Source organism: Hemitrygon akajei, chromosome 23 (assembly GCF_048418815.1).
Source record: "Hemitrygon akajei chromosome 23, sHemAka1.3, whole genome shotgun sequence".
NCBI classification, from domain to species: domain Eukaryota; kingdom Metazoa; phylum Chordata; class Chondrichthyes; order Myliobatiformes; family Dasyatidae; genus Hemitrygon; species Hemitrygon akajei.
Genome location: NC_133146.1, coordinates 35,978,009 through 35,989,571, shown reverse-complemented (window position 1 = coordinate 35,989,571; position 11,563 = coordinate 35,978,009). Strand labels below are relative to the sequence as shown.

The window sequence follows — 11,563 nt, the reverse complement described above, 5'->3', positions numbered from 1 at the left end:
GTCGACATTGAGATGCAGCTGGAATTGAAAAAAACAGGTATGTACAGCTTTCCACCCAGGCAACATAAGGTGGAGAAAAATGTAAAACCAAGGAACTACGTAAAGAACACTGGCCAATTATTTATATGACATTATTAAATATGGGCAACAAGCAAACCACCACAGTGACATTGACCACTAATTATTAATGCCCCTGTGCAGCACTTAACAGCTCCCCTCCATGACTACCAAGTCAGCCAGCCCCAACAATCCCACTCCATGCTGATGTGACACAATTTTGGATATCCTGATGTCTGCTGAGTAGCTTGATGTTGCCTCATCTTGCCACAAGGAGGCTGCTCATCTCCTGAAACTCTTTCAGAGACAGCAAAGCTCCAGATCACTCAATTGGCTCAATCAGCCTGAAAGCTCCCAATCAAACACATCACAGGCTCCAACAGGACCAGAACCACATTAGAAAGAAAAAGATTTGAAAGAAGCAGTTTCTTGGAAAATCCTGAGGATGTTCCCTGTATTTTGACATATTCTTGGTATCTCGTCAGGTGAGTTAAGACCACTTTGTTCTGGAAATGCCACACCATTGTGTCCCAAGGCAATCTGATTCAAGTTCTCCTACAAGGCTCCAAAAGGGAGAATATGATATTGTCATCCCTTGTTCAAAGAAAGCAAGTACTGCATAAAAATAATCCCTGTATAACTGAGGCTGAAATTGCATTCATGCCACAATAATCTCCATGCCAAGAAATGCTCTGTCAACGTACAATAGTTTGACGCAAGGGTAAATGTCATTTATTCTGAGTTAACATTCTTCAAATAACTGAAGTGGAACTTATTGTTTTATGCACACGTACACATATGCAAAGGTGGAACTAAAAAATACTTGGTAAATTGGTCTATTGTTGTTACACATACTGGGTGAGGTAGAGTGAAAATATTTTCTTCTTTCGTGTCCATACAGGTTAATTCATAACAACAGTGCATTAATGTAGTACAGGGTAAAAGAGTAAGAGATTGCAGAATAAAGTGTTATCGTACAGAGAATGTGTAGTGCAAATAAGCAAGGTAGATTGTGAGGTCCAGAGTCTATCTTATCGTACAAGGAAACCATTCAATAGTCTATAAGAGGGAGATAAAAGTTGACCTTGAGCCTGCTGGGAAGTGGTTTCATGTTTTCATGTTTTTCTGTTTGTTGGGACAGTGAAGGAGAGAGGATAGGTGGGATCATTAAATATTCTGGCTGCTTCACTAAGGCAGCAAGAAGGGCAGATACAGGCACATAGCATTAGATAGGCAGCATTCACAAGAAAAATATCAAGTGGTAAAGATAATTTATACACTATACTTACTAGAAAAAAACACAATTAGAACAAAGTAAACCAATTCCTTTGTGGTGAGAGCAAAATGGTGATAGTGTTGTTATGCTGAGGTAGAGATGAAGGTTGCACCATGTGGTTCAAGAATTGAATGGGAATGGTTGAAGGGAAGTAGTTGTTCGTGAACCTGGTGATGTGGGACTTCGGGCTTCTGTAGCTCCTGCCCGATGGGTACAACAAAGAGATGGTGTGGTCTGGATGGTGGGGGTCTTTAATGATAGATTATGTCTTCCTGATACAGCACCTTAAGTAGAATTTATTGGTGGAAGGATGATGTATTTCACTGAAACAACTACTCTTTGCAATTTCTTCGAACTGCATATCAGAATATGATGCAATTGGTCAGGATATTTTCAAAAGTACATGGAAACCAAAAATGTGTGTGATCAAATTTCTCATCATAATGAACGATGTCTAAACTGAGGTACCATCGTGAGATTAGAACCATGTCCTAAATGAGCTACCATTGTGGGATTATTGAGCATCTTCCTGCACTGTGTGAAGGTGCTGCTGTCTGCCTCACTCACTTTCCCGCACCAAGCTCTGTGAGGCTTTCAAACTTCACTGCCCAATGACCTTAATATTGCTGTCCAGATTTCAGATTAGATGCCATTAAAGATGAGTTCAAGCAACCAGGTGCTCTTCAATGCTCCAGTGGGACTCTGATCTGATGTTTTTTTCCATGAGAAGAACATGTACAGATGTCCCTCGCTTTATGAATATTCGCTTTACACCACTTCGCTTTAGTACCTACTGAAGACCTACTTTAGTAACCTGTTTTCACATTACAAAGAGGATTTTTACTTTTACGAAAATTTTTCCCATATAAATTAATGGTTCTTCGTTTTACGTCATTTTGGCTTAAGAAAGGTTTCATAGGAATGCTCTACCTTTGTAAAGGTGGGGTGGGGACACCTGTAATACAATTTAGGCTTCTGTCATCACATCCCATGTGACCCAATAGCATCATTTCCTGGAGCAAAAACACTTTCGAGGTTTAGATTCTATTCATTCTCAGGTATATATAAAGATGCTGCAAGGCAAAGCACCTCAGAACCCTTTTGGATGAACTCAGTGTTAAAAGTGAAGCTGGAGAAGAAAAGAGAAATGTTTTACATCCGATCGATACAATGAGGTATGGATCTTTGCCATTCCTTCTGTACTTACGTTTACTTGCAGGTTCTAATACGGCAGCCACTTGATCGAAAAATGGTAAATCACTTTACAATGAATTTGAAATCCTTATTATCAGCGTTATTTTCTCTCTCTTTTTTGTTTTATATAAATTATGTGTGTTTTATATTCAGAGTGTTCTCTGTACTTCTCAGCCTCTGATGCTGATGCAGGTTGGTTTTCAATGGACCTGTATCTAATCATTCTTGTGCAGATGACAATAAACTTGACTTGAGATGCTTTAATGAGTGCAGGCCTGGTGGTAACGATGGAGAGAGAAGCAGAGTTGGCATTTCAAGCCAGAAGACTTTTTATCACAGGGACAACACTTTACCTCCTGACCGGACAGATTACAGCCCACTCACTGTGTTCAATAACTTCAGAAAACAGGTGTTTCCAGTAGTTCCTCTTTTTCTTTCAGACTTCCAGCATCAGCAGTACTTTCTACACATACTTTACCAAAACTGGAGGGAACTGGAAGACTTGTGCCTCTAAACAGATCCGGAAATAGTTCAACTAAACATTCAGATTATTTTCCACGAGGACCTCATCAAAAGTAGAATATTAAACTTCATAATCCTGTTGTAGATTACAGGACAGTGTGACTTCTTGCTTTAATTCAGCAGAGCCTGATGGTTCTCTATTTGTAAACTGGCAGAGAAAATTACTATCACCAATTAGACAAACAAAGACAGACCCGGGTATGCAGTTCAATTACTTTATTACTGCTTAAGTGATTATAAGCATGGTCTTTTATACATTAGAATAAATGCAGTATGCAGAAGTCCCGAGTTTTTGTTTCACCCTAATCAGCAACATTCCAAATGCTTCCATACCTTACACAAAACTAAGACATTGGGTCTCCCACATACACAATCAGTTTCCCCAGTAACTAACAAAACAAGCCACTGGTCATGTAGCCTTGAAGGCTAATGGTTACTCCTTGAGCACACCATATATGTGTTATCAGTTCTATATTTCTAACAGGACTTATCGTTAATTAGTACGAGTAATACAGACCCCATCTGTTTTGTACCCTGCTATTCTCATGATTTTGTTAACCCTTCATCCTCAGGCTTATATTTCTTCCACAATTTCTTCCTTGCTCTTTGATTGCCACCTTCATCATACTCGGGATCAAAGGATTCCAACTTCACCTTCAGAAATGTCCTTGTGGGTCCGTGCCAGGGCTTGGATAGCAGGGCACATGTAAGTCTAATGATCTCTGCTACCACTGCTATCAATACCAGTATCAATCCATAATGCACCACCGTTGTCCACCACCCTCCTAAGAGATACCCAAAAGCCGCAACCCTCCGGGAGGATTGTAGTTGTGGAATTCTCCTCCTATCTTGCATAGCCGTTTCACCTTTTTCTGGATATGGTCTGAGAAATGAATTATGATTTTAACCTCATCTGGTATATAGGTACAACACTGCTGCCCTAGAATAGCACAAGTTCAGCCTTTCTCAGCTAGTATGAAGTCCAGAGGCACTCTATTTTGCTGGGCTACAGTTCTGCTGGCTACTACCTCTGCTGCCAGCCCTTTAATTTGTTTCAGGGTACCTTCTAGGAGCACGGCTGCATCATTGGTCAAATTCTCAAAGGTTGAGGCCATAATTATCAATTCCTGTGAAGTCCTTCACACTGCCCACTGGGGAAAAGCTTTCATCCAAAACCTTTCAGTTTCTGAAATGGCCCTCTTGCTTCGAGACCAGTAGGGGTGCTTTCCTATATCCTTTAGGTGATGCATATGGAGTAACTACATGGGCCATATAACAGCAACCCTCCCAGTTCAAGGGCAACCAGGGATAGGCCCTTCATACCACATACCCAATATGTTCCGTTAACGGCTAAGGTGGCGTGGAGAGATCGGAATTATTCACTTTGTGGCTACTACTCTTTCTTGTATCAATCACCCCTTGGCATAGGCACTCGTCACCCTCCATCAGCCCTGTTAGGGCTAGGAAGTGGGGTTTCACTAGTTCTATTGAAGGCAGGAAGGTACTATCCATCAAAGAGAGTGGGCACCTGCCCGTAGATGATAGACGAATCCTCCTTAGGGTGTAGCTGGAGGCTTCTACCTTGTCTTTTAATAACATTAGTTCTAGAAGTTTTAGTCTTATTACCCCCAGTCTCCCTACGCCCTACCTGTGTTATTGACCACTGTTGGGTCTTTCCAGTGTTATTATTAAGACATCGCCATGCCTCCATTTCGGGAAAAGTGAAGGAAATAGGAGCCAAGGGAATTTCACTCCCACCCCCCACTCCCCCAGCAAATCCAGCAAGCAGAAGCATTCAAATGTACAGCAAATTCATAACTAGAAAGGTATGCAGCAGGGTCTTATTTATAAACTTGGAGGTCTGTGCCAGCAGAAGTTCAAGCAATAATATAACAACTTCTTTTGGGTCACTGGGCTGTCCCTCTCTGTCCCTCACTGAGCTTTCACTGTGTCCTATGAATCCAGTCGGGCTTTCCTTCTACCTATATGGCAGTCCTTGTCACCAGAATCACTTGATAGGGCCCTTCCACCTCGGAGAAAGACAGTCTTTCTTAAGCGTCCTCACATACACAGAGTCTCCTGGTCTAAAGGGGTGAATATTCTCTTCCTCTGGCTGAGGTAATGCAGCTGGCAATTGCCCCTGATTCAATTTTGTGGCTTCACCCAAAAATTTAACAATTTCAATATTTTTCTCATCAGTGCAAATCAGAGAGGTTTGGGAGGTCTGAAACCAGCTGGCATTGGTCATCCCATTAACACTTAAATGGGGTTAATTTAGTTGTCCGATTCACTTGATTTCTTAGAGTATGAAGTCATAGGAAGGGCCTCCAGCCACTTAAATCCAGTTTCCTGATGATGCTTTAGCCATCTTTGAGAACTCCATTCATTTTTTCCATGAATCACAAGCACCGGGACTGATATGGAAGATGATACCCCCAAGTGGAGCCCATCACTTGGCCTAATTCTTTGATTAGTTTACCTGTAAAATGGGTCCCTCGGTTGCTATTAAATTTGTATGGCACCCCAAATCTGGGAATAATCTTCTTCATCAAGGTCTTAACCCCATTTGAGTATCATCCCTTTGAGTGGGAAAGGCCTCCAGCCACTTAGAGAGCAAATCCACTATTACTAACCTTCACAGGCAGGCACGTGCAGACTGGCAAAAGGCACCTCTGTAGGTGGCATATAATCAAGTGTAGCAAGTGATTTTCCTCTGTTATTTGCTGAGCGGTATGACTTCATACCCTGTTTGGCGTCCGTGGTAAAGTGTTGTGTCGCTGCCAAGTTGAGAAGCAGCATCGCCACGTGAGGTGTCAGCGCTGTACAAGCGTGGTCTAGTACTAATACTGTAGCTCCCACTGCCCTCGAACATCCTGGCACTCCTCTTACCACGGGGGGCGGGCAGCAGTGTGGCAGCACATCACAGGTCTTCTTAGCCTCGCCATGTTCCTGTGTCAGTAGCGCACTGGCAAAACCCTCCTTATCGTTCATATGCAGCTAGAATGGCTTACCGTAGGCTGGCATTCCCAGGGTGGGCACCTGTATCAGGGCACCCTTCAATCGCTTGCTCCATCGCCTCTGTCCGGGGCTTGAGCTATGGCGACTTGCAGGGCAGCTTCATAGAGCTGATATTCAGGGTCCCAACGTCTGCAATGGTTCGTCATGCCCAGAAGGGCCATCGTCTGCTTCTTGGTAGCCGGCATGTACAATAACTGTTATGCGTTCTGGCCCCTGTGGCAGGTCCCTTGGTGCAGCACATACCCCAGGTACGTCACTGTAGATTGTGAGAACTTCAGTTTTGATAAGGAAGCTCTGTGGCCTCTAGCTTCTAAGTGATTTAATAAGGTCACAGAGTTCTTTCTGCAGTTAGTCAATGTTTGTGAAGCCAACAGCAAATCATCCATGAACTGCAATATATCATGCTGCCTCTGGGCAAGTCTGCCAGATCATCGTGGACAGTAGCCACCTATACAGCAGGGCTTCTGGTATAGCCCTGAGGTAACCTCGCCCATTTATACTGCTGTCCATTACAGGTAAAGGCGAACAGGTACTAACTGTCTTCATGCAGGGATATCAAGAAGAAGGCTGAACACAAATTGATTACAGTATACCAGCAGCAATCTGACAGGATAGAGGCCAATATCACATTGGTATGGCAGGTGAAACGGGCTGTATTATCTGATTTATTGCCCTCAAGTCCTGTACAAACCGCTACTTGTGCTGCCTTCCTGGTTTGAGAATGAGTAATATCGGCAAGTGTGTTCCAGGAGCTTTGTGTTAGTCGAAGAACCCTTGTTGCAATAAGGTTTCAATCACCAGGGAGTTGTTTCATCTTCTTATAGTTATGAGCCTCCCTTCAGCCTCTTATCCATCACCGCCTTGTTTAGTGGGTCAGCAGTCAGCCCTACCCTGCTATTCTCATGATTTTATTGACCCTTCATTCTCAGGCTTGAGTTTTCTTCCACACAAGCAATGGATAGGCTTTGACTTAGTTTAACTTAGGTTTTAGTCCTTTGACATTGTATTGGGGGTAGGGTACTAATATGGATAGAAAATTGGTTGGCAGACAGGAAACAAAGAGTAGAGATTAACAGGTCCTTTTCAGAATGGCAGGCAGTGACTAGTGGGGTGCAGCAAGGCTCAGTGCTGGGACCACAGCTATTTACAATATACATTAATGATTTAGATGAAGGGATTAAAGGTAACATTAGCAAATTTGCAGATGAAACAAAGCTGGGTGGTAGTGTGAAATATGAGGAGGATGTTAGGAGAATGCAGGGTGAATTGGACAGGTTGGGTGAGTGGGCAGATGCATGGCAGATGCAGTTTAATGTGGATAAATGTTAGGTTATCCACTTTGGTGGCAAGAATAGGAAGGCAGATTACTATCTGAATGGTGTCAAGTTAGGAAAAGAGGACGTACAATGAGATCTAGGTGTTCTTGTACATCAGTCACTGAAAGTAAGCACGTAGGTACAGCAGGCAGTGAAGAAAGAGAATGGCATGTTGGCCTTCATAACAAGGGGAGTTGAGTATAGGAGCAAAGGGGTCCTTCTGCAGTTGTACAGGGCCCTGGTGTGTTCAGTTTTGGTCTCCAAATTTGAGGAAAGACATTCTTGCTATTGAGGGAGTGCAGCGTGGGTTCACGAGGTTAATTCCCGGGATGACGGGACTGTCATATGTTGAAAGATTGGAGCAACTGGGCTTGTATACACTGGAATTTAGAAGGTTGAGAGGGGATCTGATTGAAACATATAAGATTATTAAGGGATTGGACATGCTGGTGGCAGTAAACATGTTCCCAATGTTGGGGGAGTCCAGAACCAGAGGCCACAGTTTAAGAATAAGGGGTAGGCCATTTAGAATAGCGTTGAGGAAAAACTTTTTCACCCAGAGTGTTGTGGATCTATGGAATGCTCTGCCTCAGAAGGCAGTGGAGGCCAATAATCTGGATGCTTTCAAGAAAGAGTTAGATAGAGCTCTTAAAGATAGCGGAATCAAGGGATATGGGGAGAAGGCAGGAACGGGGTACTGATTGTGGATAATCAGCCATGATCACATTGAATGGTGGTGCTGGCTCAAAGGGCTGAATGGCCTACTCCTGCACCTATTGTCTATTGTCTATTAACACCATAATGGAAGCATGCTATGCAGGAGATTCCTCATCAGGATGCCGATGGTGTTTTGAATCATGAGCAGAAGTGCTAGGATTAGTCTGTGTAACTCAGCTTCATTTAGAGCTGTTGGTGAAACTTGCTTCCAGTTCGGCTCACTGATAACGTGCTCATTTAAAGTCAGCTCAGAATGTGCATCTTTTCGTCACCATGACCTATCATTGGTAGAAGCCACCCCCTCTATGCATCTACTCCTGAATCTAGCATAGGCTTGATAATTAAGACCAGTGAGCCTGTATAATGGGAGCACCACAACCACCTGTGATATCACTGAGCACACTAGCAGTGGAGTGAAGCCACGGGGTCTGCTGCCTGGGCTGCCCCTGGCTCAGTGCATGAATCAATTCCCGATATTAAGCTATTGACAGTTCCCACATCCTCAGATGCTGCCTGACCTGCTAAGTGTTTCTAGCTCCTTACTGTCTCGGTGAACAGAACTGCATTAGAGGGCAGACTTGCCTCCGTATTTACGCAGTCAAAAAGTCTAATGAGTATTTATGGAACTGCAGGACAGACCTGCAACAGGATCTGGCCTGAAAAGAAATTTCATGATTTTTTTTCCCCCAATTGCAGCAACACACAAAGAGATTTGTTGAAAGAGAAGCTCGATCAGCTTCAGTGTCACTTCACGTGGGGCCTTCAGAAGGAAGCTATTCAATCGAATGATATGAAATACAGATTGCAAGATTCTCTAAAACTTGATGTGAAATACAAAGCTGCATCCTACAACCAACTCGCTTTTGTAAACTGTATACAGGGCAACTGCGAAGAAGCAATTCAAAACTTAAAGGAAGCTGAAAGGATTCTGAGGGAGAATCACAAAGATGAATTTGAAAGAAGAAGCATCATCACCTATGGAAACTTTGCCTGGGTGCATTACCACATGGGAAATCTGACCGAGGCCCAGTCCTATCTCGACAAGCTGGAGATGATCTGTAAACCGCTCAGTGATGGCCCTCGCTGTACAGCAATGATCCCTGAGGTGTACGGGGAGAAGGGATGGTCATTGATAACTTCTAGTAATAGTCTTTACTATGAGGAGGCAAAAGAAAGTTTTGAGAAGGCTTTGAAGGAAGATCCTAATAACACAGAATGGATCATGGGATATGCCACCGTTCTGTTCCGTCTCGAATCAATTTTTAGACCTGCAAATCACCAGTCAATAAGGCATCTGCGTCGTGTACTGCAACTTGATTCAGATGACACTGTGGCCATGGTTCTGTTGGCCCTCAAACTACAAATACTTAATCAAAAAAAGGAAGCAACTGCATTAGTTGAAGAAGCACTGCAGAAAACACCTGATTTTCCATACATGCTTCGGTATGCGGCAAAATTTTGGAGATTAGAGGAAGATGTGGAGAAAGCTATTGGCCTGTTGAAGAAAGCATTGGAAATAATTCCAGACAGCATCTTCTTACATCACCAGATTGCATTGTGTTATGAAATTAAACTAAAGCAACTGATTCACAATCTTTTCCCCCAAAATGGTAGCAATTGTGAAGACCAGCAGAAAACTGATCTGATCAGAAAATGTAAGCATCACTTTGCAAAAGTGGGTGAACAGCGTCCAAGTGCAGTCAAGCCACAATTGGATTTTGCACACTTCTGTGTAAGGATTGAAGAGTATTCCAAAGCGGAGGAAATATATGACAAGCTGCTGAAGTTAGTAAACATTAGTCCACGTGAGATGCAGGAAATATGTTTAAAAGCTGGCTTATTTCAAAAGCGTTGGATGAACTCGGAATCAAGTGCCATTACACTATTTCTGAAAGGACTGAAAACTGAACATGAGTCAAATAACCGGCAAAAGTGTCGCCTACTGTTGGAGCAGTTGCTAAACAGGAAGCTTGAGAGGAATCCACAAGACAACGAAGCCCTTCATGTCAAATCATTATTGAATGAGATGGATGAGAACAGCTGTAATGCTAATGGAGATTGATCCTGATAATATAAAATATCTCAATGCTTATAATAAATTATCTCTTTTTCCACTGATAAAATGATGCATGACAGCTGTATTGATTCTGTCTAATCAAAGGCAGGCTGGACCATTTTCTTTCATTAATAAGAGTTTGTTAGCCATTTCTTTTAACAAAGGTAATACAGTTGATTGTAATTTTCAATGATCTTGTAATTATCTAAATTTCTGAGCTTTGTTTTGGAATGCTGATGTCAATAATAGCATAAGACTGTACCTTCAGAAGGTCCATTCAATGTGAATTTTGGAGAATTATACTACACAGAGCAAATTCAGAGAACCCTATGACTCCTCTATGTCAGAATCCTTTACTTAATTAATCATAAGTTGTACTTTACTTTTCAGATTGTTTCTTTTATCTGCGGAACAAGTGTAACTTTTAAAGAGTAATGTTTGGATTAGAGTTGAATTTCGTAGATGTCTGGGAATTATGATTTTGAAGTAGAGGTTGTATCTGTCCAGCACAAATCAACAGAATTAGAGCAAAATATTCTTAGTAACACAAGTCCAGTGCACCAGAGGTAATGAGGGTATGAATGCCAATTTTGTGTAATTTCTGAAATATTATAATAGAGAAGGGGGATAGTGGCTGATAACATTTGACCAGCCTGCCCAGGTTAGAGTGGAGTAGTTCTTTGCATTCCTGTAAGTGGACTATGCAAGTAGGAATTATTTATTTATTCAGTGAGTGCGGAATAGACCCTTCCAGCCCCTTGAGCCACGCCGCCCAGCTATCATCCGATTTAACCCTAGCCTAACCACCGGACAATTCACAATGACCAATTACCCTACCAACTTACCAGATTACTTTGTGTTATGAATTTAAACTAAAGCAACTTGAAAATCCTTTTCCCAAAAATGGTCACAATTGTGAATACCAGCAGAAAACCGAGCTGATCAGAGAATGCAAGCATCACGTTGCAAAGGTAGAGGAGCAGTGTTCAAATGCAATTAAGCCAGAATTGGATTTTGTACACTTCTGTGTAACGATTGAAGAGCATTCCAAAGCGGAGGAGTCCTTCGACGGTGGGAGGAAGTGGGAGCACCCAGAGGAAACCCATGAGGTCACAGGGAGAACGTACGGGCTTCTTACAGGTAGCAGCAGGATTTGAACCTGGTTCAGCTGTATGTAACGCATGTACCAAATACTACAATACTGTGCCGTTTGGGATTAAATAAATAACCATCCTGTATTCTTAGCAGCAGAAGATCAATTCAGAATGAGATATTATAGAGCTATTTGACAAGAGATGAGGAACAGAGCCAAAGGGGGAGAGAAGGAGCAGGATCTAAGGGGACCAAGTGCAAAACATGCCTAGATCCAAAAGTATTGAGAGCCTGGACAGTGGTGCAGTTCTATGG

The 11,563-nt window shown here is 42.5% G+C and overlaps 1 protein-coding gene across 1 annotated transcript; it reads left to right on the top strand.

The window, feature by feature from the left end:
- Nucleotides 1-6,250: 6,250 nt before the first annotated feature.
- LOC140715038 (interferon-induced protein with tetratricopeptide repeats 1-like) lies at nucleotides 6,251-10,162 on the top strand. Its single transcript, XM_073026766.1, has 2 exons — nucleotides 6,251-6,315; nucleotides 8,797-10,162. The coding sequence occupies exons 1-2, from the start codon at nucleotides 6,251-6,253 to the stop codon at nucleotides 10,160-10,162; spliced, it is 1,431 nt and encodes a 476-aa protein (XP_072882867.1).
- The last annotated feature ends 1,401 nt before the right edge of the window (nucleotides 10,163-11,563 follow it).